Source organism: Somniosus microcephalus, chromosome 1 (assembly GCF_052327205.1).
Source record: "Somniosus microcephalus isolate GS21.2 chromosome 1, FLI_Smic_1.0, whole genome shotgun sequence".
Lineage (NCBI taxonomy): Eukaryota > Metazoa > Chordata > Chondrichthyes > Squaliformes > Somniosidae > Somniosus > Somniosus microcephalus.
The window spans coordinates 436,201,866-436,217,104 of NC_140987.1; the positions used below are offsets into that span (position 1 = coordinate 436,201,866).

General features: G+C 48.9%; 1 protein-coding gene across 4 annotated transcripts in view; it reads right to left on the minus strand.

Moving 5' to 3' along the window:
* Positions 1 to 15,239, minus strand: part of ophn1 (oligophrenin 1) — a 254,404-nt gene that overhangs the window by 109,025 nt on the left and 130,140 nt on the right. For all 4 annotated transcript variants that reach the window (XM_086000871.1, XM_086000881.1, XM_086000862.1 and 1 more), the window contains 2 exons: positions 10,567 to 10,649; positions 9,340 to 9,418 (listed from right to left, as the gene is read on the minus strand). In XM_086000871.1, coding sequence (XP_085856997.1) covers positions 9,340 to 9,418; positions 10,567 to 10,649 — 162 coding nt within the window. The remainder of the gene's footprint in view (positions 1 to 9,339; positions 9,419 to 10,566; positions 10,650 to 15,239) is intronic.

Genomic DNA, 15,239 nt, shown 5'->3' on the forward strand with positions numbered 1-15,239 from the left:
GTAGACAAGTCTCCAAATGGTGTTTGATTAGCATTTAATTACGTAAACACGTGAATACTTTAGGTTTGCGACATTGAACATATACCTCTAGGGCAGGAGCTGTCCAAATGGCATCTCTTTGGAACCGATGGGCCACATATTGGGCAGGATTTTCATTGGGCCGTGGAGTCGGGATTGGAGGCATGTGGGGGGTTAAAATCACAAAATCGGGGGTCCCGACCCCATCCCGCGCCCAAACCTGCCTCCATGCCAGTTTCAAAGGAGGCGGGTACCCGCCCCGCACTGGGACCCGCCTCCCCGAGGCGGGAAGGGATTAGTGCCAATTAACTGCCTGTTAACAGGTAGTTAACAGGCAGTTTTTAGCCTAATCCCTATTTTTAAGGTTGAAGTGTGGGCTTCCTGACCGCTCCAAACCACGGCAAGTTAGAGGAGACGGGCCGTTGGGTTGAAGGAGTCGAGATGTCGGTGTTCAGGTGAGTGATGTGTGCATGAGTGCAAAGGTAAGTGTGTTTGGTGTGTCTAAAGTGAGTAAAGAAGTTTAAATGACCTTTTCTTACCTTTTCAGCCTTCCTTCCTTTAGGTCTCTGGAGTCCCTCATCTCACCGGCACAGAAAGCAGAATGGCTGTGAACTGTCAAAAGTGACAGCCTGCAGCTTTCTGTGCAGGAGAGATTTCTAACTGAGTCTGTGGAGAAGGACTCATGTTAGAAGTAAGACTGTCAGTGTTTGACAGCTTCAAACAGCTGTGAAACACTGATATTTCATCTGTCAACACGTCTTGACAGATGAAATGTCAATCTGTGACGTCACCTGTTGCCGGGTGGACCTTAATTGGCCTGCTGAGTGGGCTCAACAAGGTCAATCAAGTTAAAATCGCGTGGATTGGCCGCATCTCGATGGAGGCGGGACTACAACCCCGAAAGTTGTAGTCCTGCCTCCTAAGTTAAAATCCTGCCCATTAAGTTTAAATACAAAGTATAAACCCGGTGTCCTGGCCAATATTTATCCCTCAACCAACATCAGATCAGAAATAGATGATCTGGTCATCATCTCATTGCTGTTTGTGGGAGCTTGCTGTGCGCAAATTGGCTGCCGCGTTTTCTACATTACAACAGTGACTCCACTTCAAATGAATTTAATCAGCTGTAAAGCGCCTTGAGATGTCCTAAGGTCGTGAAAGGCGCTATAGAAATTAAAGTCTTTCTTCTTTTGTTTATATTAAACTGACCCCAGTAAAGGAGCAGACCTCTCCAAACCACCAGGCCCACAGGAGTAAGTGGCAGAGTAAGAAATAAGGCTTCACTCGGTCAGGTAACCAGGGCTCGTGGGCTGCTTTTGGCCCACAGAGGTTGTAGCTTTGGCAACCCCACTCTGGGGGCGGGCACACAGTGACGTTGAGGAGTGAATTACTGTACTAGGTGGCTTTTACACAGCGTCATAGACGGACACCCATGACGGGGAGCTACGAGCTCAGCTACCCTCGGGCAGTGGTTGGAGCTCCTGTTCTCTCTGGATGCTGAAAAGTCAGGCCATTGCCCCTCTAAATGAACAGAAATCAGCGGGAGCAAAAAATTACGACGAAGGGGTAAAATTTGCAGGGCTGTGGGGAAAGGTCAGGGGAGAGTGGGACTAATTGGATCGCTCTTACAAAGAGCTGGCACAGGCACGATGGCCCGAATGGCCTCCTTCTGTGCTGCATCATTCTATGATTCCACTTCTGTTTTTTTGTCAGTCACTACCAACTTGCTGACCCGCGTCCTATTGCACTAAAGCTAGTATTTGGGGGATTTGATAGTGTGGCGCTGACTACACCCCTGCCAGGAGGAAGCTCTGGCATGGAATGCACAGCTGAGAGAGCCAAAAACCTGCTCTGCGCCTGCCTGTCTGCATCGGGTTTTTAATGTGACCCACATCCTTGCATGTATACCAAGTATGGAAAAGACGCTCTTAAATTTAGCTTCAAAACAATGTGCCAATGTACTGTACATAAAAGACCTTTAATTGATCGTTTTAACAGTTTTATTTTAAATTGTGCTTTTTAATTTTTATTTTTAGCACTAAAACCAAGGGGAAAATTAAAGTCCAAAAGAGGGTAAAAAAAAAAAAAAAAAAAATCAGAAACATCATGGATGCTAGGAAATTTCAAAACTGAGATAGGTTTTTGTTAAGGGTTATGGGACCAAGGCGGGTAGGTGGAGTCCAGATACCGAGCTGCCTTGGTGGAACAGGCTCGAGGGGCTGAATGGCCTCCTCCTGTTCCTAAACATCAGCTTTTATTTTTGAACATCGCTGATCCTTAAGAAAACAAACGACAGACCAACACGGCAGAGTTAAGCTCATTGACAACCAGCGTTTTGCACAGTTCACAGACACCCACTTTTATGGTCCCCAGCAGCAGTTCCAAAGGTTCTGGCAAGCACATACCAGCACCAGAATGGACCCCGTGCCCTCGAGCCTTTGTAAAGGTCACTCTCCAGGCAGCCAGCAGGAGGCCAACAAGAACAGGGCAAACTTATTCACCGTCTAGATAGTTTCCCCCTGCTTTCTTTCACTTCTGCCTCCTGCCCTAGTCAGCCTACCTGGGATTAGGGGCTCATCAAAGAACCTACCACAACACTGTCCTACACAAACACTGGAAAAAGGCCAATGAATCTGCGTCATGCAGTAACTTTCCCTCTCCCCAAATATAGGAATAAACATAAAACGGCAACGTGATAATGACCAGATAATCTGTTTAAGTCAGGTTGGTTGAGGGATAAATATGGGCCAGGACTCCCGGGAGAACTCGTACATTGCTCAAGATTTGTAGAAGGATTTGGATTGGCAATTAGGCAAACAAATGGCAACTGCAATTTATTTAAGGTGCATTTAGGCAAAATTATTCAATAAATGGATTAGAATGAGAACAGAATGAAGGAGAAAGGCCATTGGAAATAAATTGTAGACTTTTCTTGTTCCATATCTGGGCAATGTAGTGAAGCAATCCAACAGGTAGAATGCTGGGATATGTAGTCCAAACCGTAGACAGCAAGACAACAGAGGCTATTCCTAAAGGAGCAGAGCAGAGTTTTTTTGCCTTTAAAACTGTGCATGCCATCTCATGCTGGCTTTGTACAGCTCCCTGCAGCCGGTTAGAAAGGAGCATGTGTGACAGGTACAGGTTCCATCCCGCGTAAGTCACATCTTATTTAAATTGTAGCTAGGCCAACGTTACTGCTCCCGATCGGATTCCTTTCGCCCTTTGTCTAGGAGAACCTCTGGATAGAGCGAACATGCAATTCTGTCTGGAAGGATCAGGTCAATGGCACAGGAATTTACTCTAGCAACTGGTACAAACTTCAGTGGCATTCGATGGGTTGCTGACACAATGGGGGTCATTTTAAGCCCCAACACACCAGGCGGACAACCCATGGGGATTGGGTGGAACGCCGGTTTTACACCCCGCCCGATATTGCTCTCTGATGACTCCTGTGTGTTTCCCGCCCGATGAGTTAGTTTAGAATTGTCCCCAATGTTTCACAAAAGGAGGCTGCCATACTAGAAGCAAAACTCCGTTATTGTAGTGTATGTACTTTGCAGAAGGAACTATATTCTGCAGCCCCTGTATACTGCAGTACCAGTAGTGACCACCCCTGTATATAAGCCTGTGTAGTAACTTTGCATAGTTAGTTCCAGTCTGTCTCCACTCAGTAAAGACCTGTTATAACCAACTCCTGCAGTCCGTGTCTCAATTACACACGGACATAATACTGATGACGAGCAAATCCGAACTTACCTACAGTCTGCACCACCTCATGGGGATCCATCCCTGAATCGAAGTTGTCAGAGGCCGAGGCCAGAAGAAAGAAAAAATAAATAAATAAAACGATCAGAAGAAACGGCCGTCGACCGTGGGGCAACCGCCTCTGATTCATCGGAGTGAAAGATTTGCAGGAGAGGCTATCGAGAGCGGGGCTTGGTTATCCTGTCGATGGTGTTCCAGCTAATTGGGCTGGTGGCAGGTAGTACACTGATCCTTCCTGGGCTGCGGCGGGCTAGAGCTCGATCGGGTGGCTTTTCAACGGGGCCGAGCAGCGTTGTCGGGAGGAGAGAGAGAGAGAGAGGGTGGAGCACACAGGGCGCGGCCGGTGTTACGAAGCCAGGCAGCGTACAGACCCGAGAAGAGGGAGGAAAGTGTCCTGCAGGGTTGCTCCGACGACGGGGAAATAAAAGAAATTAGAAGCTGCCGTTTGCCACGGGAACCGCGGAGAGCGGCGTTAGCAGCAGCGTGGGGGGGAAGTGCGTGAAGACCATAGGGCGTCGCCATCAAGGCATAAAACACTAGCAGCAGCGGAGAAGACGGAAAGCGCGGGAGACGCCATTTTGTTAAATCGGGGAAGAAGGCAAAGCGCGGGAGGCGCCATCTTAGATTTCCAAGATGCCGAAGACTGGCTATATCACTGCCTTCGATAATGCAATAGAAGACTGGACCACGTATGTGGAGAGTCGAAATATATTGCGAGGCAAACTAAGTAGCCGATGAGAAAAAGGCATCGGTACTACTAAACTTAATGGGCGCAAGAACGTACGGCCTATTGCGGAACCTGATTACTCCAGCCAAACTGATGGCGAAGAGTTTTAACAAAATTGTTGATATCCTACAGGAACATCTAAATCCTACACCGCTGCTGATAGCAGAAAGATTTAAATTCCACAGGAGAAATCAGCATAAAGATGAGAACAATGCTGATTACCTTATGGAACTACGCAAGCTATCAAAGCACTGCCAGTTCGGAGCAGGACTGGCAGGTACCCTACGGGACAAATTGGTCTGTGGACTCCTGAGTGAAGGAACCCAGAAGAGGTTACTCTCAGAGAAAGAGCTGACGCTAGATAAGGCTTTCAGCGTGGCAGTATCGTACGAAGCAGCAGCAAGGGGAGCTGCGGAAATACAGCAAAAGCCACAGGAATACGGCACCCACGAAATGACACGGGGATTTGAAAAATGTTATCGCTGCAGCAGAACAACCCATGACCAGAAGGACTGCTGGTCCAAGGACAAAATATGCAGGCAATGCGGAAAGATGGGACACATTGTACGAGTTTGCAGGTCTGGGAAGAAGACCAATGACAACAAAAAGGCTACTAAGGAACAGTACAGGAAAGTACAAAAGATGACGGACAGTAGTTCCGAAGACCAGATGAGCGATAGTGAATCCGAGAACAAGAGACGAAGCTGTCTCAACCTTCACAACGTAATCGCAAAAGAGGATCACCGAACCATTTGGGTCACCCTCACGATAGCAGGGCCCCAAGTCAAAATGGAATTGGATACAGGATCAGCCCTGACCTTCATGAATCGACGAGACTACGAGCGGTTATTCTCACACATACCCTTGAAAGAGACATCGTCTTGAAAATGTATACGGGGCAAAAAGTATACCCCAGAGGGAAAATAAGGGTGCCTATCGAATACAACGGCAAGGAAATACAGACATTGTATCTGTACATGCTGCCGGATGGTGGACCACCGTTGTTGGGACGTGAATGGATCAGAAAGATAAGTTTAGACTGGCACTCCATTCAGGCACTGACGTTGGCTGGTAAAAAGGATGACGACGGCACACCTGGACGATTGTCAAAAATCTTAGCTGACGCCAAAGTGGTATTTCAACAAGAACTGGGAACTCTTAAAGGCGTAACTGCCTCGATAAAAAAAAAGAATGCAATTCCCAAGTTTTTCAAAGCAAGACCGGTACCATATGCAATTCACCCAGCCGTCGAGGCAGAGCTGGAGAATCTGGAGAATGCAGGCGTGTTATCGAAGGTAGACTGGAGGGAGTGGGTGACACCCATCATTCCGGTCATGAAGAAAACGTTAAACAATAAGTCTGAGGAGCCAAGGAAGGTTCGCATCTGTGGGGACTTCAAGGTGACGGTGAACCCAGTCCTTCACACAGTACAATATCCTCTCCCGAGGATAGAAGATATTTTCGCCTCACTATCTGGAGGGAAGCGTTTTACAAAAATTGACCTAGCACAAGCATATTTGCAGATGGAGGTTGAAGAATCCTCTAGGAAGTATCTCACGATAAACACTCACAAAGGTCTTTACCAGTATAATCGACTGGTATTCGGAGTAGCATCAGCTCCGGCGATATGGCAAAGAGCGATGGAACAAGTCCTGCAAGGGATTCCGGGGACTCAGTGTTACTTGGACGACATCCTAGTGACAGGTGAAGATGACAGTGAACACCTTGCCAACCTAGAGCAGGTGCTCACTAGACTAAGAGAACATGGGCTATGAGCCAATCGCTCCAAGTGCGAGTTTTTTAAGAAGCAGATATCGTATTGTGGTCACGTGATTGATGAAGAGGGGTTACATAATTCCCCTGACAAAATTGAAGCGGTAGTTAAGGCTCCAGCGCCTGAAAATGTGTCGCAACTGAGGTCATTCCTCGGATTGGTGAATTACTACCATAAGTTTTTGCCGAATTTGTCCACAATTCTGCACCCACTGAACGCCCTACTGCAAACTGGAGTAGCATGGCAATGGAACGATGAATGTAAGCGGGCCTTTCAGAAGAGTAAAGACCTAATCACTTCAAGAGAAGTATTGGCTCACTACAACCCATCACTACCGATAAGACTGGCGTGTGATGCGTCTCCCTACGGCATTGGAGCGGTACTGTCACATAAATTCCTTGATGGTTCAGAGAGGCCGATAGCTTTTGCGTCACGCTCGTTAACTTCAGCCGAGCGTAACTACGCCCAGATTGACAGAGAGGCCCTCAGCCTGGTGTGGGGGGTGAAGAAGTTCAATCACTACCTGCACGGTCAGAAATTTACTCAACTAACTGATCATCAACCTCGTCTCCATTTTCAACCCTAAGAAGGGCGTCCCGATAATGACAGCACAACGGCTACAGAGGTGGTCCCTTTTCCTAGGGGCACACCAATATGACATCGAGTACAAAGGAACTAAACAGCATGGGAATGCTGATGGATTGTCGCGCCTACCGTTGCCGATGGTGGAAGAAGCACCTGCAGTGGATCCAGTGGAGATATTCCACTCGACCATAGTCGAATGTCTACCTGTGACGAATGCAAACATAGAAAAGGAAACACGAAATGACCCGACACTCTCCTGGGTCTATGATTTAACGGTGAAGGGATGGCCAGCACATGGCGAACCACTGTTGCCAGCATTCTCGCCGAGAAGAGAACAGCTGTCAGTGTGCAGAGGAACCTTGATGTGTGGATCCAGAGTAGTAATTCCACCCAAATTGAAGGATAGAGTGCTCAATGAGCTTCATGAGGGTCATCTGGGAGGGGTAAAAATGAAGAACTTAGCCAGAGCGTTTGTGTGGTGGCTGGGAATCGATAGAGAAATCGAAGAGATGACCAAGAGCTGTACAGGATGCCAGAAGGTCCAAAACGCCCCACCACAAGCCCCTCTACATCCATGGGAGTGGCCCTCATCTCCATGGCAAAGGGTGCACATTGATTTTGCTGGTCCATTTATGGACTCGATGTTTTTAATTGCAGTGGATGCACAAAGTGGCCAGAGGTAATAAAAATGTCCTCAACCACCACAGAAAAAACTATCACAGTCTTACAAACCATATTCGCCAGAAATTGGCTGCCTGAACAGATTTGCTCCAACAATGGACCACAGTTTGTGTCTGAAGAGTTCCGGAGGTTCTTAAAGAACAATGGTGTTAAGCATTACACATCTGCCCCATATCATCCAGCCACCAATGGATTGGCTGAGAGGTTCGTTCAAACATTCAAGAAGGCTATCAAGGCAATGTATAATGAAGACATACCCCTACAACACAAGGTGGATAACTTCTTGTTTGCCTACCGGAATGCGACACATGCGGTTACCAACCAAACTCCAGCCATGATGTTCTTCAATCGAAGACTACGATGCCGCTTGGATTTGGTTAAGCCAAACATCAGAAGAGATGTGGAGAACAGGCAGTTTCAGAATATGAATGAAAGGCCGACCAGGAGTTTTAAGGTAGGTCAACCAGTTTTGGCCCGGGACTACCGCACAGAGAAATGGCAGCCAGGAACGATCTGTACACGGCAAGGACCTCTAATTTATACCGTGGACATTGGAGAGAGCATTGTAAGACGCCATGCTGACCAGATTCTAGAGTCACTGGAAAACGTCAATTCCACACCACGATCCGATACACCTGGTGATGAAACCGAAGTACCAATTGCATCTACCTCAGAATCGGGAATATTGGAAGCAGACGAACCCAACAACGACATTGATTCTGAATCAACTCTGCCAGAAGAACCTGATACCCCAAAGAGGCGTTATCCAGACAGAATCAGGAAGCCTCCTCAAAGACTGAACTTATAATTGCTTAACTTCAGCTAATGTATATGACAACTGTAATTGTAGATATGTTATTTAATTATTAATTGAATGTTATGTACTGTTTAGCTAAAAAGGGGAGGAATTGTAGTGTATGTACTTTGCAGAAGGAACTATATTCTGCAGCCCCTGTATACTGCAGTACCAGTAGTGACCACCCCTGTATATAAGCCTGTGTAGTAACTTTGCATAGTTAGTTCCAGTTTGTCTCCACTCAGTAAAGTCCTGTTATAACCAACTCCTGCAGTCCGTGTCTCAATTACACACAGACATAATAGTTATGCTCGGTCTCAAAATAAGTAGCTCACTGAGGGAAGTTATTCCGTCACCACCTACCCAACTGCAATGTTGGTAATAATTAATACAGATTCTCAACTGGATGGCAAAGAATTTGGGACTTCCTCAGTCATTGTCTCCATTGTGAAAGGTTCTGCTTTTGACCCGAGGTACAAGCAGCTTCCTGGACCAGGTACATTTACTGCAGCCTCTCCTTTAGTGTGTCTGTCAAGGCGGTGTGGTGGGCAGTCCATGGATCTGCAAGGTCCAAGTTAGATTCAGTTAAGGGATTCTAAAAAGGGCTCTAAGAATTTTCAAATGCTTTATAATTCAGTGTTGTTATTTAATTGATGATTTACCTCGCTCCTGAACTACATGGTCTGTCAGTGTGGTGTGTAAGTTTGGTACTCCATACTAGTCCCAATATATACTCCAGCAGTACAAGGGTAGATTGTTGACCTTGAAGCAGGCTATCCTCATCACTTCACACGCAAGGTTAAGTTTCAATTTATTGCCTGTGTAATAAAATCTGTTGAGAAAGCCCGAATTGTAACAGCATTGGAAGGGTTCAGAGGACATCTGGCTGTGCTATTGGCTGGGAAAGTGTGTTCCATGAAAGGTGGGAGCATGGAGACCCAAAACAATTTCCAAAAAAACAAAATAAACAAGAGAATCCGGCAAGATACTCACTGGCTCTTTGCCATCCATCGCCTCAATCCATAACCTTCTGTTGGCTTCCGAGAGCGCCTGGAGTGTGACAGGGCCTTGCCTGTGAAAGGAAGATTTGTTTAGAATTTACTGTAGAACGAGAAAGAAAGAAAAAAAAAATGAAAGACTTGCATTGATACACCAGCTTTCACAACCTCAGGACGTCTCAAGGCGCTTTACAGCCAATGAAGTACTTTTTGAAGTGCAGTCACTGCTGTAATGTAGGAAATGTGGCAGTCATTTTGCGCACAGCAAGCTCCCACAAACTGCAACGTGATGATCAGTTTTTGATCTAATGTTGGTTGAGGGATAAATATTGGCCAGGGCACCAGGGAGAACGTCTCTGGCTCTTCTTCCAAATAGTGCCAGGGGATCTTTTCCGTCCACCTGAGGGGGCAGGCAGGACCCCAGCTTAACATCTCATCCGAAAGACCGCACCTCCCGACAGTGCGGCGCTCCCTCAGCACTGCACTGGAGTGTCAGCCTGGATTTTGTGCTCAAGTCTCTGGAGTGGGACTTGACCCTCACAACCTTCTGACTCAGAGGCGAGGGTGCCGACAACTGAGCCACAGCTGAAGGAGTATAATTCTGGTTTTGTAAGCAGCATTCTTTCTTAAACAGACTCCCAAACACCACGCTCCTTATTACACTCTCTACCGAGTTGTGTGTGGTTCGATTGGCATGCCCACCATTTTGAAAACAGCCACTTGGTGAAGGGGGGAGGGGCGGGAAGAGAGAGGACTCTCAAACCATAACATCCCAACTCTCCCGTCAGCAACAGATTCAGGCTCAGGCTCTCAAGCTAGAGACGCTAATCCAAACTGGCATGACAGATGGAATGCCAGATTTCCTTCCAATATTGAGCAACTCCCAGGGAACAACCAAACAACTAGAGGCCGAAGGGGCAGGAACCAAGAGGGGAAGAGGCACTGCCAGCAACTGCCAAGACATACGCCTCCCATCAACGCTCCCCACAGCGCCGACGCTCATTGATGTATATCCAGGGTGGATTAACGATTGTCACACGGTTATTACAGGCTTAAAAACAAAAAAGCAGATCATTGAGTCAAATTCTACGTCCAGAATGTGTGTCAGATATTCCTTTGGCACTGCTGCTTACAGTGCGTTGTTCATGGCAACAGCAGTCTTTTGACCATTTTCAGCTGCTTAACACAACAGTCTTTGCCCCAAGCAGTAACATGCCTTTACCTTTCAAAGGTCTCGATATCGAAGCAGAATCGCTTGTCAATGGATTCAGATTTCCTCCTAATGCAGGACTTCAGTTTAAATTCCTAGAGAAAATTACATGAAGCAGATTGGTTTACAGTTCAGATTGTCCACAACAGTGTTTGAAACACTTTCTTGAGAGCCACAATCCTTAGCAGTGTTTCGCCCACGCTCCACTACCAGCTGTGCAGCAACAGCAGCAACTGGCACACGCACAGCGCCTGTAACACAGTCACACTGGCACACGTACAGCGCCTGTAACACAGTCACACGTACAGCGCCTGTAACACAGTCACACGTACAGCGCCTGTAACACAGTCACACGTACAGCGCCTGTAACACAGTCACACGTACAGCGCCTGTAACAGTCACACGTACAGCGCCTGTAACACAGTCACACGTACAGCGCCTGTAACACAGTCACACTGGCACACGTACAGCGCCTGTAACACAGTCAAACCTCCCAAGGCGCTTCACAGGAGTGGAATTAGACAAAAATTAACACTGAGCCAAAGATGGAGACATTAAGACAGGTGACCAAAAGCTTGGTCAAAGTGATAGATTTTATGGAGGGTCTTAAAGAGGGGGGGTGGGATTTAGGGGGCGTAAGGCCGAGGTAGCTGAAGGCACGGCCACCAATGGTGGAGTGTTGGAAATTGGGGATTCACAACAGGCCAGAATTGGAGGAACGTTGCGATCTCAGAGGGTTGTCGGACTGGAGGAGGTTACAGAGATAGGGAGTGGTGAGGCCGTGGAGGGATTGAACACACGAATGAGGGGTTTTATTTTCACACAAAAAAAAAAGAGGTTTTGGTGGGCCAGGAGCCAATGTAGGTCAGCGAGCACAGGGGTGATGGGACGTGGGCAGTTACTCACATTTAAAGCTGATGCTTTCAGGTGTGCCACGGAGGGCAGTTATCATAGAATCAGAATGGTTACAGCTCGGAAGGTGGCCATTCAGCCCGTGCCGGCTCTCTGCAAGAGCACTTCAGCTATTCCCACACCCCCACCCTTTCCCCGTAGCCCTGCAAAATGTTTCCCTGCAGATACTTATCCAACTCCCTTGTCAAAGCCACGATTGAATCTGCTTCCACCACCCCTTCAGGCAGCGCATTCCAGATCCTAACCACTCGCTGAGTAAAAAAGTTTTTCCTCATGTCGCCTTTGGTTCTTCTGCCAATCACCTTAAATCTGTGCCCTCTGGTTCTCGACCCTTCCGCCAATGGGAACAGTTTCTCTCTATCTACTCTGTCCAGACCCCTCATGATTTTGAACAAATCTCCTCTAAATCTTCTCTGCTCTAAGGAGAACAACCCCAGCTTCTCCAGTCTATCCACGCAACTGAAGTCCCTCATCCCTGGAACCATTCTCTTAAATCTTTTCTGCACCCTCTCTAAGGCCTTCACATCCTTCCTAAAGTGCGGTGCCCAGAATTGGACACAATACTCCAGTTGAGGTCGAACCAGTGTTTTATACAGGGTCATCTGTTAACTGAACCACAAATATAACTGAGGCTCAAAGTGACTCCAGCCGCCAGAGGGAAGAGAGATCTCATTTGTTGTGTGTCACCTGTAGATTAGTGGTGCCCATAGTGCAGCTTTGGGGACACTTCTGCCTCATCTCCATTTGACGTGTGGCTCTCAGCAGACCCGATGCTCCATGTGTCGCTGGGCTTCCAGTTATAGTTATAGGATGTTGTCAAAGCTGAGATTCAACACTGTTCCTTCTCATGTTGTCTAGTGAGGTAATGGTTGAAGATACTAATAGACAGTGTCCAGATCGCAAGTGGAAGATTGTTAGATTGTGGAACACACTGTTTTAATCGGTTTGTTCCTTTAGTGTTGTTTTTTCCCCCCTCTCACTGAGGGAAAGTGCTTGGCTTCCACTCTTAAGTTGGCAGGGGGATGGGCACCGGGATGTAGCATTAGAAAGGAGAAACAAAGGGCACAAAGGATTGGGAGAGACAGTTAGCACTAAAGCAAGAAATAGTAAAGGTATTAGATGGGGTCAGACTAAGAGAGAACACAGGATGGTCTAATACGATAGCAAAATACTGCGGATGCTGGAAATCTGAAATAACAACAGAAACTGCTGGAAAAACTCAGCAGGCTAGGCAACGTCCGTGGAGAGAGAAACAGAGTCAACGGCCTAGAAATTCACTATGGCCCCGCCAGCTGGCTAGCGCCCAAAAGTTAGCGCTGGGCGCGGAGCCATTTGCGACCGTCAGATATTCACTTTTTGCGCCCCAAGTCGGAACCGGGCGCTATTCCAGGGTGTGCCCACCCCCGCTTGGGGCGCTGAAACTGAATTTCAGCGCTCTAGGTGCTGCTGCGCAACCCGATGCGGTGCGGCAGGCTGCGGTACTGCAGGCCTCCTCCTTCTCCTAAGGTGGAGGTGCCTGCAACGGGAAGATCGCCGCTGGATTGTGCCGGCAAATGAGCCCGGCACCACGGAGAAGTGCCGGGCTCGCGGAAAGCAGCCGGCAATGCCGCGGGGGGGGGGGTGGTGGAGGAGGCCGGGGAAGGAGGTGCGGGCAGGCGGCCGCCGAAAAAGCGGCCGGCTGCACCTCCACCTTTATGCGCCCCACTAAGGCTGCAGTAAGGCCCTGGTCTCCGGATGTTAGTAGCGGCCGCCACGGAGGCGGCGGCGACAACTGAATATGGGCGTCGGGCCGGCATCGGGGCGGAAACGGGGCACTGCGCACACCGATGACGTCATCGGTGCCGGCGCAGCGCTACCAGCTACCGCCGCGCTCAATATCAGCGCAACCTCCTCCACTGGCGCAGAAGCCCTCTTTAGGCGGTAACTGGGCGCAAAGCTTGCAGCGCCTTACTGAATTTCTAGGCCAACGTCTCTTCACTTCTCTTTTGTTCTCTCATCCCCATTTCCCAGCCCCCAAACTGGCCTTTTAATCTGTTCCATTTCCTGTGTTTCTTCAGTCCTGACGAAGGGTTTCCACCTGAAACGTTGACTCTATTTCTCTCTCCACGGATGTTGCCTGGCCTGCTGAGTTTTTCCAGCATTTTCTGTTGTTATACAGGATGGTCTAAGATGGGTTTACAGGGTATGTATGTGAACGCACCAAGCATAGTAAACAAGGTGAGTGAGCTGCAGGCGCAAATGGCCACATGGGAATATGATGTCGTGGTGATAACGGAGACCTGGCTCAAAAAGGGCAGGATTGGGTATCAAATGTTCCTGGATATAAGGTGTTCAGGAAAGATAGGGAAGGAACAATAGGAGGTGGCGTGGCAGCATTGGTCAAGGAGAATGGCCTCCTTCCACGCTGTAACGATTCTATGATTCTAAAGAACCATTTCCATCTGTAGGTGATTCCCATCAGCCACTTCTCTCCAGCCTGATGTGAACCTTTCCCAGACGCTCCTGCCTGTCTGGCCAAGTTTTGTCTGTGACCACAAGCCGGAAAGGTTGGCATTTTTGAACCGAATTCCTTTGGAGCAAACGCTGCACAAGTTACTGATCCTCGTCTTTGCCACAGGATGTGTTGTCAATCCGCAACAGAATCTCCGCTTGCAGCAAAAATATTAACAGAGTAAAGGAATGTACAGGACCAGAAAAGGCCATTTCAGTCTATCTGATCAGCCCCAGAGGTCAGAAACAGAAGACTGCGGCCTAGAAATTCGGTGGGCTGTGCCACCAGTTAGCGCCTAAAGAGGGCACTCAGTGGCTTTAGCGCCACTGGCTGCGCCTCCTGTGATATTTAGCTGGGGCGCTAATGGCGGCGTTAACCTGTTGCGCTGCGCCGCCTCCGATGACGTCACGGTGTGCGCAGCGCCCCGCTACCGCCCCGATCTCGATATCTGGCAGCGACCGCCTCTGTAGCGCCGTTCGCAAATGGCACCCGGTTCACGGGGCCTTCCTGTGGCGGCAGTGGCGCAAATTAAGGTGGAGGTGCAGGGCGGCCGTTTTTTCCGGCGGCCGCCTGCCAGCACCTCCGTCCCCAGCGTCCTGATCGCCCCCCGCGGCATTGCCGGCTGTTTTCCGAGAGCCCGGCACTTCTCCTCGGTGCCGGGCTCTTTTGCCGGCACTCGCGATCGCTCATCGCGCTGGTGCAGGCCCCTTCCCCTTAAGAATGGGAGGAAGGCCTGCAGTACCGCAGCGTGCCGTGCCGCAGCATGTGGCACTGCGGCACGTTGCGCTGCGATATTCAGTTTCAGCGCCCTAAGAGGGACGCGGAGCGCCTCGAGCCTCGCCCCGTGTCCCTCTTGGGGCGCTCAAGCTGAATTTCCGGCGGTCGCTACTGCTCCAAACGCTGCACTAAATCCGGCGCCCAGGCGAGCTTGGCGCCCCGTTTGCGGCTCCACCCAATTTCTCCCCCTGCATATCTCTCAATTGACTATCGCCAAATGCCGGTCCAACTCCTTCAAGCTGCTGTTTGCACACAGTCTTGACCACCTCCCTGGGTCATCCATTTCAAGCGGTGACTGGCCTTCCTGTGAAACAGGTAGAGCTGATTGGCCCCATTCACCTTCCCTCTTTTGTCTCATGTCCCCTCTTAGTTGTTCTTGGGGCCACGGTAAGCCGTTTTCTAGGGCTCAGCTTATCCATACCCTCAAGGGTCTTGACGACCTCGGCAAAATCCCTCTCAGTCTTACCTTTTCTAATGCAAGCAAATGCAGCTTCCTTAATCTCTC